Genomic DNA, 14,478 nt, shown 5'->3' with positions numbered 1-14,478 from the left:
TTACCATACAATTATAGGGTACATAGATTGGTGACTTAACATACAAATTCGATTTGTTTTGTTACAACACTTGTAGTTCAAAATGATATAAAATAAAATAATGTAAACTGGGTGGCACAGTGGAGCAGCTGGAAAGTGTTGGATTCACAGATCTGAGGACTCTGGTTCAATCCCAGTCCTCCCTGTGTGGAGTTTGCATGTTCTCCCCGTGCTTGCGTGGGTTTCCTCCGGGCACTCCTACGTCTATACTTGCTATCTTGGGGCAGGTGGCAGCGTACACCCTAAACTGGTAGCCAGCCAATTGTAAGGCAAGCAACCATTCGCACTCACAATCACACTTAAGGGCAATTTAGATTCTTCAATTAACCTGCCATCCATGTTTTTGGGATGTAGGGAGAAACCACAGCCCGGAGAAAACCCACCTTGTGCTTTGGTGGGAGCATGCAAACTACAGGAATCTCAGAGCCAACTTTTAAACTCAGAACCTCAGAACTGTGAGACAGGCATCCTAACCATTTGGTGACCGTGCTACATTTAAGTCATTCTTCATCTTTGGAGTATTTTGACAAATGCAGAATATGTCTCATTTACTGAAAGTACAAGTACAAGTACAAGTCAATAAAGACGCACTTAACTAAGACTATAAGATGGTGAATATTAAATATGGTGAGGGTGATGATTATCATCAGTATAACAGTTAAAAGGTCTGTTGTATTTGCATATATTGCCAAGTAGCAGCATATAAATATTGAAAAAAAGAGGGCCAAGTACCAACCCTGCAGGACTCAGCAAACAACATTATAAGATAATTACAGTAATAAATAACTACCTACCAGAAGTTTGCCAGTGATGACCAACATTATGCAAAATGTCCACAAAGCATCCTACCCATTGAGGAAATTGTCTTTTTAAAAAATCTGCATGGGCATACTGTTCGAATAATCATTTTTCAAATGGATATTTTACTTCTAAAGAAGAAATCAAAACATTTCTTACAAAGCAATTGGCATTTAACTTTTATTACGAGAATCTGTCATAATTTCAAATGTAGGTATACGCCATAAACAACTGGTGGCTGGACATATATACATTCTTATATACAATACAATGTAAAATGGAACATTTACGTGATTAAAGTGTGCATTGCTTGTTAACAAGACTATTTTCAAATATCCCGTTGTCATAGTAACATTTCAGTCATCTTGAAAATCATTTCATACGCTGCACTGTACTGCACAAACACACACAAAGAAAAAGCCATGTATGACAACTTTATTTGCTGAGATTGTTTTCTTTCTCTTCTTATATGAGGTCTAATTGAAACTGACAGAATACAATATGGAGTCAGCTCATCACTCATGGTTTAATTAATACAATTGATCTTGAGGGGGCAGTAAAATGTTTTGGAAGTCTTGGATAAAATCATCCAGTCGAGGATTATCCACCCATCCATTTTCTGTACAACTAATCCTCACAAGGGTCCCTAGCAAGATGGAGCCTATCTATACTGCGATCCTTGTGGGGATAAGCGGTGAGAAAATGTGTGTGTGTCTGTGTGTGTATGAATATATATATATATATATATATATATATATATAGTTTGATGTGCCTGTCGATGAAAAAGTGTGACCTGACTTAAGCGTGAATGGAGCCACCAGCTTCCTTGCAAATATCCACACTTTCCCCTTAATTCTTCCAAGCATCCTGTCTTCTCTCCTGCTTCTTCCTTAGGTCTTAATCTATCTTTTGTATGGTTTAAGAAATGTGATTGAGTACAATATATTGTATATACATCATTAAACCTCTGTACAGGCTTGGTGTTCAGATTATCCGTATATAACAGTACATACAATGGCTATTTAGAATTGACATCGCATTACGTCTGCGAAGCCTACTCTTCCCCCTTTTTTTCTAGGAAACGCAGTGGGATTTCTAAGAATGTCTGTTAAATGCGACTTCTCCTTTCCTGGTGTTTCGTATTTGTAGTTTATCTTGTCTTGAAATATAAGAGTTTTGTTATTTGTTAATTTCTTTTTTGCAATATATAAGTGTTTCAGGAGTGTTTTTATGTTGTTTCCTGAAATCTTTCACAATTTCTTAGGTTTTGCACTTCCATTCCATTACACATATCCCCCCCACCTAGCATGAAATAATTATTTTTGTAAAGGTCCATTGGGTTAACATTGACATTAGACATTAAGAGTCCCTTTAGTCTTCTTCACATGAACGTAGACGGGGTCTCAGATGTGAGCGAAGACCTGCTCGTCCTTGACACCGACGTTCGCTCCAGGATGCCCATCTTCCTCATAAGCTGTTGCAACCTCCGCCTGAACTTCTCTCCCACAAAAGCATACAACACGGGGTTGACGCAACTGTGCAACAAGCCCAGGCTGTGGGTGGCGAGCATGGCCTGATCCACCGCTATCCGGGCGGGGCACTGGTACTGCACTATCTTTGCCCGGAAGAAGGTGTCTGTCATCACCGCGATGTGGTACGGCGTCCAGCAGAGCAGGAACGCCACCACCACGAACACAATCACCCTCATGGCTCGCTGCCTCTGGAACCCGCCGCGAATGCGAAAGAGGCGCTGGATGGTGACACCGTAGCAGGGTATCATGATGGTCAGCGGGATGACGAAACCAAGGGAGTGGCGGAGGACTCTCGTAGCCAGGCGCCACTCGTCCGCACTGCGTGGGTCGTAGTACTCGGCGCACACCATGTGACCAGAGGAGGAGAATGACGAGTACAGGAGGCCCGGCAAGGACAGAAGAGCTCCGACGGCCCAGACCGCAGCACAGATGGCCCAGCTAACCAGCTGCCGGTTGGACCGACGGGCCTCCATGGCTCGGACGATGACCATGTAGCGGTCCATGCTGATGCATGTCAGGAAGAGGATGCTGGAGTAGAAGCTGAGTTCTTGGATAATGGTGATTATTTTGCACAAAACATCTCCAAAAATCCATCCCTTGGAGACAGAGGTGGCCCAGAACGGAAGAGTGATAGCCAGCAGAAGATCGGCAATGGCAAGGTGCAGGAGGTAGAGGTCCGAAGGGGGAAGTGCCTGCTTGCTGAGACCGATCACCAGGCCCACCACCAGGTTTCCGGGTATGGCCAGAAGAAAGATGACGATGTAAAAGAGGGTGATGAAAATCGCAGCTGCATCCGGGATGGAAAATGGGCTGCAAGGTTGCGTATCTGGGTTGATGATGAACTCTGTGTAGTTGTATGTGAAGTTGAGTTCATCGTATATTGAGCCAAAGTCAATTGTGAAGAACGAGGAGCTTTGATCTGAGGGTGAGATCAGGACAAAGTCACACAAAACATGCATTCATCTATTTTCTATCCTGACATTCCTTATTAGGGTCATAGATGGACGTTAGTTTTTGTTTAACCTGAACTGACTTTTTGTGAGAGAAGTAGGGTACACCAAAAACATTTCAAACTCAGAATCTCCCAACTGTGAGGCAGACACGCAAACCACGACTCAATTGTGCTGTCCTCACAGAAATACAAATACATATAATTAAATTTTAAACTGATATAACCGCATCCACATCACTCCACACAATATAATTATCTATAAAGCGGTGTCTTTCAGTTGAATTGTACATCGAAGGTTTGCAACTTTGATCAAAGTAGGGTGACGGACTGCAAAACTGTTGCCTAAATTTGAAGGATTAGAGTACTTGCCAGGCATTCTGGTGGATCCTGTGCAACAGGCGATACACTGAAGTGTAAGACAAAGAGCAACAACTGTCCCTTTCTTGACACTCCTCCCATTTGACAGCTACTACTTTTTTTGGTTTGCTCACAGCTTTTTCCATTTGTGTAAAGAGATTCATGTTTTAAATACAATTGTATTGTACTGTATTCTGCATATACATAGGATGAAGCAAATGTTACTTACTCATGTTCTCTTTTTGCTCCTCAGCTTGTCTTTTCTGTGCTTTGCTGAATGGTTTTGTGAGTGCACCGAATCTGAGGGTTTGGGTTGTCAACCATGTAAAAAAAAAAAACTTCCCCTTTGCAATGGAAGCTGCCTATTTTGTCATAAGATGTAGACATGTGAACATGAAAAAAGAAACCATGAGTTCACAAATGGTTTAAGGATTCTTACAAACTGAAAAATATTCAGTTTAGAGATTCATTAAATGTAAATAATGGGCACGATTTCTAAAACAAACGCATCATAACCCAACGCATATCCATGTGTAGATGACTCATTTTGCACCTCTACATATACATTAACAAAATGCTTTTTTTTCCCTGGAGTAAATCAGCCCACTCTTATGAGTACTAAAAATACAAAAATAAATAAAGCTCGGACTTATTTTTTGCTCTTTTATCTGAAATGCAATCCACAGCATGTGTAGTAAGAAGGAATAAAGGTCTGGCACTCTCCTATGCCAATGTGAAAAGACAATGCAGTACAGCTATTCTTCTATCCCACCTGACCACCAGTTATGAGGACACCAAGAGGCAGGCCACTGGTGGAACAGCAGCTTTTTCAACATAGGAACTGTGACCTTATAACTCCAAAGCAACCAGAGCTGTAATGCTTGAATTTCCTCTGTGATCAACAAAGTAACACCTGAATTTCCCCTGTGGAAACCAATGAACTATACCATTGAGGTAAAGTTTGGGGGTATATTCAGCTCTTTATTTCTATATAGCTGTTTGACTGACACTGTGGGCATGTGGATCCCAGCCTCAAGAAAGTAAAACTGAAAGAGTAGCACATGATTCCCAGATGACCATCAATGCTGAGGAAGTTTCCCATGCAGCTCATGACTTACACATCTGTGTTGACACGCGTCAGATGTCATATTTCCTTCCTTTCAACTCATGCGGTTGAAGCAATAGACACCTCATCTGAGCAATGGAACAATACTCAGCACTATAGCATTTTTTTTTTTTAAGAGATGAGATTGCATGAGATATTGCTTATGGCTAACATTTTGGCTACTGAGAGTACAGTCTGTCATTTAACCATACTAACTCCTGGAATGACAAAGTGTGCTTTGAGAAATTGGGTAAAAAAATTGCCTCATAACACTATATAGCAGGGCTTAAGAGCCCCTTATTTAGTATGGGATTTTTTTTTTTTAATTCATGGCCATAATAGATGAAAAAAAATGCACACAAAATGCTAAACTGTGGCCACAAAGAAGCTGCAAGGTGAGTGGAACTTTAAAATGGACAACTCGCAAATGTGCACTCCATTTTACACAAATGTCCAAGTTGGTCACCTGAACATTAAAACTATTCCAAATTAGTATTTGTGGACATATTTTAGCTATTTCTGCGGATCGATTTTATTTGCTCCGTTGTCATGTCTGGAGTTCTGTAGCAGCAATCGAGTTGCGCAATTTAGTCAATTGGGGAAATTTTGTCCTCTTTCAATCCTTGACTTTCTCATAATATTGGATCTACACTGGATGGCTCAGGTGACAAATCCCATTTTTTGACCAGAAAAACACAATCATTTTCATCAAAATAATATAAACCAATAAGTGACACGCAAACTCAATCTGGTTTGTTGTATTCAGTTAAAAATAGCTGTATGGATACATCAACCAAAAAAAAAAAAAAAAAAAAAAATACTGTAGTCTCACTGTGTTTGTGCATCGGTGGGCTAGATTGTCACTTAGTTGGGCACTTTAACCTTCTGTTCAAATCCAGTCTTAAATGTACTGTGGGAGTACATAAAAAGGTCACTAAAATGAAAAGTACATCACACTGCCTTGAAGAAGAAATGGGGCAATGCCAAGAGACAATATGTGAGGTGCTTGGTGCAACAAAAGGATATGTAGAAATGATGGATGGGGCAACACGTTGCTTAAGTTGGTTCACACAGTGAGGGAGCCTTCAACGGGAAACAAATGTCTTCTTTGGGTGGTTGGGGTCCATAACAAACAAAAAAAATTACAACTGTTGTAAAATTTATTTGAACCATTTTTGCAAAGCAGGAAACGGCCCCATTTTAAAACCGGTACAGTCATGGAAAGTCAGATAAAATGTTTTAAAGGGCGGAAAAGAAGACTTACAATGCCCTGTCCAGATGAAGTTTGGTTTGGTGGTCAATTGGAGGCGCAGTTGACACATAATTTCAGTTTATTGACTATGGACATTTTTTTCTTCACCTGAGAAGGAAGTCCACCAAGCATTCATGTAGGCTGTAGAATATGCCAGAATTTTACAGGGATATTAAAATTTACTGGGTTCCTACAGGGGGCTTGAGTAGATTGGAGGATTCAACAGTGAAACCGCAGCAGTCTGAGCAATTAAGGAGGCATTCTCATCTGTAGTAGAGAATTACGGAGCTACTCTACATGTGACTGGACTGACAGCAGTCATTTGAGTTGAACTGAAGTTAAGTTGATGTTGAATGATGTCCTCCCTAGCCCACCCCCTTTCATCTTTTGGCACGTCGCGGATCCCTGCCGTTGCTAATGTTAACTGAAGATTTGGCCGCAGCAGACGGGGGTCCGGCGGCAGATGATGGCGTCGCTCCGTTGCCAGGTGAGCGGCCATTTGGTCTCCCAAACGCAGAGTCACGGGCCCCGCCCAGTGCAGGACCGCCACTGTTGTTGGGGGAAAACTGTGCCATGGAGCCGTTACCTGTTTGGTGAGAGGAATTGTGAGATGCTTTTTTCCCCCTCCCTCTTCGAGTATGCTCTCCACATATTTTCGTGATTGTTTACAAAGATGTAAGAAAAGTACGCTAAAGCCTCAGGTAATAGGAAAGGAGCAATTCATGTCAAGGAAGTATGTTCAAGTGGTCCATCTTGACTGTTCTATATCTTTATGTCAGGGAGTAACCAAGATTAGCCCAGGCTGTTAGTAAACATTACTAAGAGCCTTTACTTTGTGTTCAGCTGAGTGAAAAAAGCTCAACCTGACAACATTGTTATTCCCTGACAGCCTGGAAAAACATGTTTTCCCTCAATGAAATTATCAAAGAGATTTCTTTTTAAAATGTAATGAAAAATGAGTTTGAAATGAAATTGGTTTTCAGGATTATAGTCATGATAAACACATACAGTGTAAACTATTAATACCTTCAATTGTAATTTTTTTTAGGGTGGGTCTTTTTTTTTTTTTTTTTTAAAGTGAGATCAGAGGCCAGGGATTGGCTGTCCATGCAACAGGTATGATGTCAACCACATTCATTTTGAATCTAGGAAAAAAACTGTACCTCTTTTAAACTGCTGTAAAAACAACATGGAAACTAAAAGAAGAATGCTTTTAACCTTACCTGGTGCAGGTGGTGTACCTGAATTTTGATTGGGTGGAGAGTTTCCCCTCTGATTCTGGTCAGGTTTGCCCTGTTACCATAATCAAAATAAATTTTACTTTTAAATCATTATCTGGAGCAAAAGCACAAGTTAGCTACATACGACCTTAACAAGAATACTGGACCCCTTTATAGGACGACAAATTACTGTTTACATTTGTGGCCTTGTTTTTACATTTTTTGGAGAATGTTCCCCAGAAGCAGAGAATGTGATTTTTTTTTTTTTTTTTTTAACACTGTGTATACAACTGTGTACACTCGACAACGAAATGGATGAGATTGCTCGAGCACTCACCGATTTGTTTTGCTGGTTTGTCTGAGCCAGCAGTTCTGGATTTGCCTCGCTGAAATTGGGCACTTCCGAATACACCATGCAAAATCTGGGACATAGAAACATGCATCATTGACACATTCAAATTCGAGAAAAGATGTAAAAGTTAAATTTGAAATTATCTATTAAAAAAAAAGTCTGAGGGGTCCCAAACAGAAGCAATCCTGACAATGTTTCCAATGACGTGCATTTAATTTTATGTTTTAAGTTCCCATTTATATATTTGGAGGACAACAAATTGGACTTAAAAACAAAGGCTAAGTAAGCCTCAAGTACAAGTTAATATGAAAAAATATACAGTGGTAAATATACAGGGGAACACCAATGGCACTTATGAATAAGGCCATGAGCCACTCGACATAGCTGAATGTTATATTGAAGGGCGTTTTTCGGAAGCCATATGCAGCCATATTACTGTATGTAGGTATTTTTTTTTCATGGCTTTAAACACCTAGTACAGCAAAATTGCTAAAGTTTTACAATTAGATCTAAATTCACACCTGAGAGGCCCCATAGCATAGTGGTTAGACCATTGAGTTCGTATCTCACTGGGGCCTCCACTCCCCAAGAGGGGTTGTGTCAGGAAGGGCCTCCGGCGTAAAAACTGTGACAAACAAATATGAGCGTTCATCAGAGATGTCACGCTGTGGTGAAACCCTAACGGAACAAGCCGAAAGAAACTTATCTAAATTCACACCTGTGTGATTGTTCTGATGACATTGTTCATGCACACTACTCATCATAGGCGAGACGCTTTCATGAGCTGAGAAATGTGGTTGCTTCACAGCTCCAAACCAAAGACAGTTCCGGAGTATAGGGACTTGTGTTTGTATTCCTGAGTTCACACAGTAGTCATGCTGCTAACTCTCCCTACGAGTATACGTATAATAGACAATAGATACATCAATCATGGCTCCGCGTTCAACATGGCCGCCACGCAGGCAGAGGAGGCACAGCTTTTAGTAAAACTTGCTTTTTTTTTCCTTGAAAGGTTAAGACTAATGTAAAAAAAAAAAAAAAAAAAAAAAACAGGCCTTTAAAATAAAAAACAGGCCTAATACATCGAGGACTTTATTCATAGTGTTATTTTTCTTTTGCGTGTGCCCCTTACACGTATGTAAATTGAAATAGGGCTGGGAAATTAATACAAATTTTATTGTGATTTTAGCTTTTGATTATCATAAAAACAGTATAATTCAAGAAGAAACAATGTGCACTGGTACATATTGTATATGGCAGTTCCTGGGTCGTAAACGCACACTGCGTTGCTTGTATAGCAAATGTGACGCATGTTCTTCTGCTTTCCACCAGAGAGCGTTAAACTGTTTATTGACACCCCACTTGGAGTTTCCAGAGAAACTAAATGTACAACAAAAAATTCACACTGAATATTTAAATACAAGACTTGCCATCTTATGCTATCTTTGACGGGGTAGCCAACATTAGCATTAGGATATGAGAGATTGACCTTCACATAGTGAGTATTTATGTAGATGCCCGGAGTAACACACAAAGACAATACGGGTATTAACGGTTGAGTTTTGATTGTTAAATAAAGACAAAGTTAAGAGATTAATAGTTAATAATCAATTGCATTTATCTATCATGATTTCAATATCCATCAAGTTATGCACAATAACTGATTTTTTCATCCTGACATAGCCCTGGACAGTACAGTATATTACTGATGTTACTCACTCTCCAATCTTCTGCAAATCTCCACCCCTTCCAGTGTAAAGTGTCAGGCAGCCTTTCCATATAGATGCGTATCTAAAACACAGATGCCATGTCTTTAAAATCCCATGAAAAGAGCATTTTTAGACATGCTAATTTCCCCCCAGGATTTACCCTGAGTGGGTCCCTGCTTACCCTCTGGTGAGTTTGATGATGTCACCGGGCTGAATGAGACTGCCCAGTTCGTCCCAAACGGAGATGGCGATACTGCCACTCTTATCCGCCACCTTGCAGGATCGCACTTCATGACCATCTTTTGTCTTGGTCACTCGTCCTAGTTGAACAAAAACAGCGCTCGCTTTACAAAGGTCCCATCCTATGTTTCAATGCTATGAGGCTGCACGAAGACGTTTGGTCATGGTCGTGCTTAATTTTTTGATCTGACTAGTTTATATTTATATCTTGGGGTTGTTTTCCATACAAACATTTACTGTCATTATGTTTGGGGGTTAAAAATGTGCAGTTAATTAGGTTGTACTGTGACGTAATAAGTTGTCATACAGTACCAAAAACTATAGATACGGACATGTTTACTGATTTCCATTACATTGTTATATTTCAGGCATAAGTGCTTACAAGACAAATATTAACCAGAGATCAGCTCTTTGCTGAATACGGTCGAAACACAATTAACAAATTTGCACAGCTGCATTTTGAAATAAAAGCGCTTTTCATACAAATATTTGGCTCAACTATGATATTCTGACAATGCGAATTTTTACAGAAAAGATTTACATTTTGCATGCAAATTTCACATTTACGTTATAATCTCAATTTAAATCTTCCAAATGATTTTATCTAATCTCAAGATCAATCTTAATTATACGCAATATCCTTTATTTAATGAACTTATAAAATTTATTGTTTAACTTCTGTTTCTGTTCATGCTGTTCTAAAAAGTTGCACCTTTCCCCACTGTATTAAATTCTATCACTTTGGTTCCAAACCTTGTAAGTTTTTTTTTTTTTTTTTGGGGGGGGGGATAATATTTTGATATCAAAAACTTGGAATTTCACTTAGTAATTTTATAATTGGGTTAGAGTGATCATAATTGCGACTACTATTAATGATTTCCATCCATCCATCGAACAACCCGCTTATCCTCACAATGATCGTGGAAGTGCCGCAGCCAACTTCATTCAATCGATTTTCCTTTATGGCCAACAAGTGTTTTTCATATAAACACTGTCATTTTTACTTTACTTACGTTCGCTTCCTTTTCTACCACTGTTATATAGATAAACAAAATAATAAATCTGGTCACGCCACCGCGGTGGAATTTGACGTCGTAACGTGAGGACCCCTTTCAACAAGATGCCGTGTTAAACCCACGTCGTACAACAGCAAAACGAGTCTGTCCCTTTAAGAGCACATGCGGTTCGGGCAAAGGACACTGAAGAGCCACCGTGAGGACCCACACTTACCTATTTCCAACACGATGAATACAATATTGAGGTTTTTCAAGCCGGGCTTGACGTCTTTAATCAAGAACACCGCTTCGGTCGAGGGCACTGCCATTGTCCGTGTCGATGCCACCCAACCCACAACACCACGGGAGGCTAGCTAGCTATGTTAGCAGTAGCCCCGCTAGCATATTAGCTTGGATAACCACGCCTGAGCACTCACAGCGCTCCTTTATGTACAAGATTATTTACCTTTCAGAGTCAACTCACAAATCACACACACGTTGGTTACAAGAAGAAGAAAAGAAAGGAGGAAAAAACAGCTGCCGAAGTCGGAAAAAAGGTGATAGCTCATGCGCTACCTAGCCCCTCTCGAGCTACGACAGCCTGCTCGTTAGCTACTTTTAAATTTAGAGGAGTTTCTTTTCATGGCTGGTGTCATTGAAAACATATTAAAAAAAAAACTCGATCATAAATAGCTTGGTACTATTTTACAATTAGCCCTAACATTAAAAAAAAAAAACAGGTCTGGAAAATCCTGGGTCAAAAATTGTTGCAGTTTAGTTTGTACCAGGAAATTGAATTTGAAAGCTTCTATATGAAAAAGAAAAATCATTTATAATTTACTCAACACTAATCGACCGCATTTTCTTTGTGTTGTCTTTTCAAGAGTGAAACTGTTAACGTCCTATCGCGCAGTTGTTAAAATAATGTGTCTAACCTAAGTGTATGTCCCTGCAAACGGGCATTCGGCTAAAGCTGACAGAAGTTCCAATAAACTGTCTTTGTATCGCTAAATAAATGTGTACAAAATACGCAGCAGGACAGCTAAGCAAGTTTTAGTAGCCACAGAGCAATGCTTCCACTATGCCTCGGGACTTACGTCACACAGGGCTGCCGGTTATTTATGTATACTTCGGACAGTTCCATTTTCCCCATTCACGAGGGGGATCATTTTCGAAATACCTTTTTGAAGCAAAAGCTCTGTGTCGAATTGAAAGCTCGAATATTGCTTTGGTTAAAGACTCAAAAATAATTTAACAGCGCAAAGCCAATTTGATAGCACACGTCGCGATTTGAAGAACATAATTTATGTAGTTGGTTCTTTCCAAATAAATTTCGAATGTTCAACCAGACTTTGATCGCACACGGTAAGCCGCGTTAAATTAGTCATTTTCTTTTATGAGACGAAAAGATGTGTCCATTATTAGCGTAAACCGAAAGCTACATTTAGAATGTGGCAATATTCGCACAAATACATAAAAAGCAACACGTCACGGACAGGATTCGAACCTGTGCGGGGAAACCCCATTGGATTTCGAGTCCAACGCCTTAACCTCTCGGCCACCGTGACGATGCCGATAAATTTGATGGATTGGGTTAATCATTATTTTATAATGTTATGTGCCCTGAAAAAATATATCACTACATGTGACTGTATGGACAGTATTCAGCGAACAAACGAGGTTAGAGTGAATTGGTCAGGGTGTACGGGAGGTGCTGACGTGTTTGGACGCAGGAGGGGGACAAGCACCGCCTCACAAATTCACCCCCTCCCCACCCAACTCGTACCCAGCCGTTTTAACCTCAAAGAACGACGCGTTAGGTACTGTCTCACAAAGGAGAACTGAATTCCGAGCGAAGTCTGCTCTCTCTAACATCGTCTCAAAAACATCTAACCTTGGTCGTCTCTTTGATGAGCTCAATTCTCATTTTTTCCAACCTACTCACTCATAGAAAGAACTTCAGCATCTTCATTTACACCACCTCCTGCTCTCCTTGTTATCTCTTCAGTGCCACTACTGGATCTGTAACCCGTAGATCATGGCTGGCCCCACCACTCGTCTTCATCCAAGCTGACTCTTCTGTCAAAGAACACACCTGACATCTGCTGCCACCCGTTCCAACACTGCTGGGATTCATTTCTTCACTTCCTTACAACACTCACCATTGCTCTCTGGACTGTTGAACTCAAGTTTTTAAAGTCCTCCATCCTTGCTATTTCTTAGAGGCCCTGTAGCTCAGTGGTTTAGAGCACTGGTTTGGTAAACCAGGGGTTGTGGGTTATCCCTGTTGTCTCACTCTTCCTCGTCTAGCCCTCTCATTAATGCACATGCATGTACAGTATTCTGCTTTACTTAATTCCTCGCCAGTGGATGCCTCCACCCTTGTAACTGTTCCTACATTTGCTGCCTGCTTTCACTGCAGATCACAATATAATCTGAAAACATCATGGTCAAAGGGGATTCCAGTCTAACCTCATCTGTCAGTCTATCCATCACCACTGCAAACAGGAAGGGGCTTAGGGCTTATCCCTGATGCAGTCCCACCTCCACCTTAAATTCCTCTGTCATACATACAGCAACTGCCTTTCCATTTTCATCCTCTTTAATGCCTTTCTCTTTAATGCTCTTACAAAAAGTAGTTTTTCCCTCTATCCGACACTACTAGCACCAGTAAACACATTTCCATCTCTATCTTATATCACCCTAACCTGCTGCATAGACATCCTTCCCCTCTGTCTGGCCAACCTGTAAACAGTACATCCCTTTATCCTTCTTAATGTCCAATCTAGCATACATCTCACAATATCCCACTTCTTTGGCCTTTGCCACCTCTACCTTTGCCCTACGTCATATCTACATGGTATTCCTTTATCCTCCCCTCGGTCCTCTCAGTGTCCCACTTCTTAGCTTAACATCAACCTTATACGATTTCCTGTACTTTGATGCTCCACTACCAACTCTCCTTCTCCCCTTTCCTGCCCGAAGACACACCAAGTACTCTGCTGTCTGTCTCTCTATTCACCTTGGGTGGAGTGGTCCAGTCTTCCGGAAGCTCCTCCTGTCCACCGAGAGCCTGTCTCAGATCTTTCCAAAAGGCTGTACAACACTCTTCCTTTCTCAGCTTCTACTACATGGTTCTCTGCTCTGCCGTCATCTTCTTAATTTTCCTCCCCACCATCAGAGTCATCTTTTACATCATCATCCTATGTTGTCTCCCTGCACTCTCCCTACCACTATTTTACAGTTAGTAACATTCTTCAGATTACAGCAGAATACTGTATGTAATTCATTTACGTGCTTCTACAGCTGCTCTTGGAGGTTACCCTATGTACCTGCTTCTCCTGGAAAAGATATTCACCACAGACATTTCCATCATTTTTGTAAAGACTACCACCATTCTTACCAACAAGTTTCTTTGTCACATGCCAAACTTGCCCCTTACTTCTTCATCACCCTTGTTTCTTTCAACAATATATCCATTGGAATCTGCCCCAATCACAATTCTCTTTCTGTCTGGGATGCTCAGAACTACTTCGTCTACCTCCTTCCAGAATTTCTCTTTCATCTCTAGGTCACATCCAACTTGTGGGGCACTGCTGCTCATCACATTATACTACATAACACGCTCAATTTCAAGTTTCAGCTCACTCGCTGTAATACTCTGTTCACCTCCAAGACATTCGTCACTCTCTATTCTTTTAAAATAACCCCTACTTCATTTCTCTTCCCATCTACAGCATGGTAAAATAATTTCAACTCTACCCATAAACTTCAAACCTTACTGCTTTTCCGTTTGGTTTCCTGGACGCACAATATTATTGGCCTTTCTGATAATCATTATGTCAACCAACTCCCGAAATGTTAAGTTAATGTTAACGGTAAGTTTTATTTTAACTGGCCCTGTTAGCTTTAGCGCTAAAGTTTGCA

At 40.6% G+C, this 14,478-nt stretch overlaps 2 protein-coding genes and 1 non-coding gene across 4 annotated transcripts; all 3 read right to left on the bottom strand.

Annotated features, from left to right (window-relative positions):
* Positions 1-1,008: 1,008 nt before the first annotated feature.
* LOC133512162 (C-X-C chemokine receptor type 2-like) lies at positions 1,009-4,228 on the bottom strand. Its single transcript, XM_061841516.1, has 2 exons — positions 3,908-4,228; positions 1,009-3,288 (listed from the first exon to the last, which is right to left on the bottom strand). Exons 1-2 carry the CDS (start codon positions 3,909-3,911, stop codon positions 2,219-2,221), a joined length of 1,074 nt encoding a protein of 357 aa, XP_061697500.1. The 5' UTR covers positions 3,912-4,228; the 3' UTR covers positions 1,009-2,218.
* Positions 4,229-6,096: 1,868 nt separating this feature from the next.
* nabp1a (nucleic acid binding protein 1a) lies at positions 6,097-11,663 on the bottom strand. 2 transcript variants are annotated; one of them, XM_061842319.1, is made up of 6 exons: positions 10,787-11,663; positions 9,498-9,636; positions 9,327-9,398; positions 7,593-7,677; positions 7,259-7,328; positions 6,097-6,621 (listed from the first exon to the last, which is right to left on the bottom strand). In XM_061842319.1, exons 1-6 carry the CDS (start codon positions 10,878-10,880, stop codon positions 6,416-6,418), a joined length of 666 nt encoding a protein of 221 aa, XP_061698303.1. In that variant the 5' UTR covers positions 10,881-11,663; the 3' UTR covers positions 6,097-6,415. The 2 variants fall into 2 exon arrangements, with proteins under 2 accessions (XP_061698303.1, XP_061698304.1); XM_061842320.1 differs by having other exon boundaries at positions 7,277-7,328.
* A 374-nt stretch (positions 11,664-12,037) lies between these two features.
* trnas-cga (transfer RNA serine (anticodon CGA)) lies at positions 12,038-12,119 on the bottom strand. Its single transcript has one exon. It is a non-coding gene; the product is annotated as a tRNA-Ser (tRNA).
* Between the last annotated feature and the right edge of the window lie 2,359 nt (positions 12,120-14,478).

This window comes from Syngnathoides biaculeatus, chromosome 14, assembly GCF_019802595.1.
Source record: "Syngnathoides biaculeatus isolate LvHL_M chromosome 14, ASM1980259v1, whole genome shotgun sequence".
Lineage (NCBI taxonomy): Eukaryota > Metazoa > Chordata > Actinopteri > Syngnathiformes > Syngnathidae > Syngnathoides > Syngnathoides biaculeatus.
Note: the sequence above shows the minus strand (reverse complement) of the source record. Positions and strands in the feature narration are given on the sequence as shown.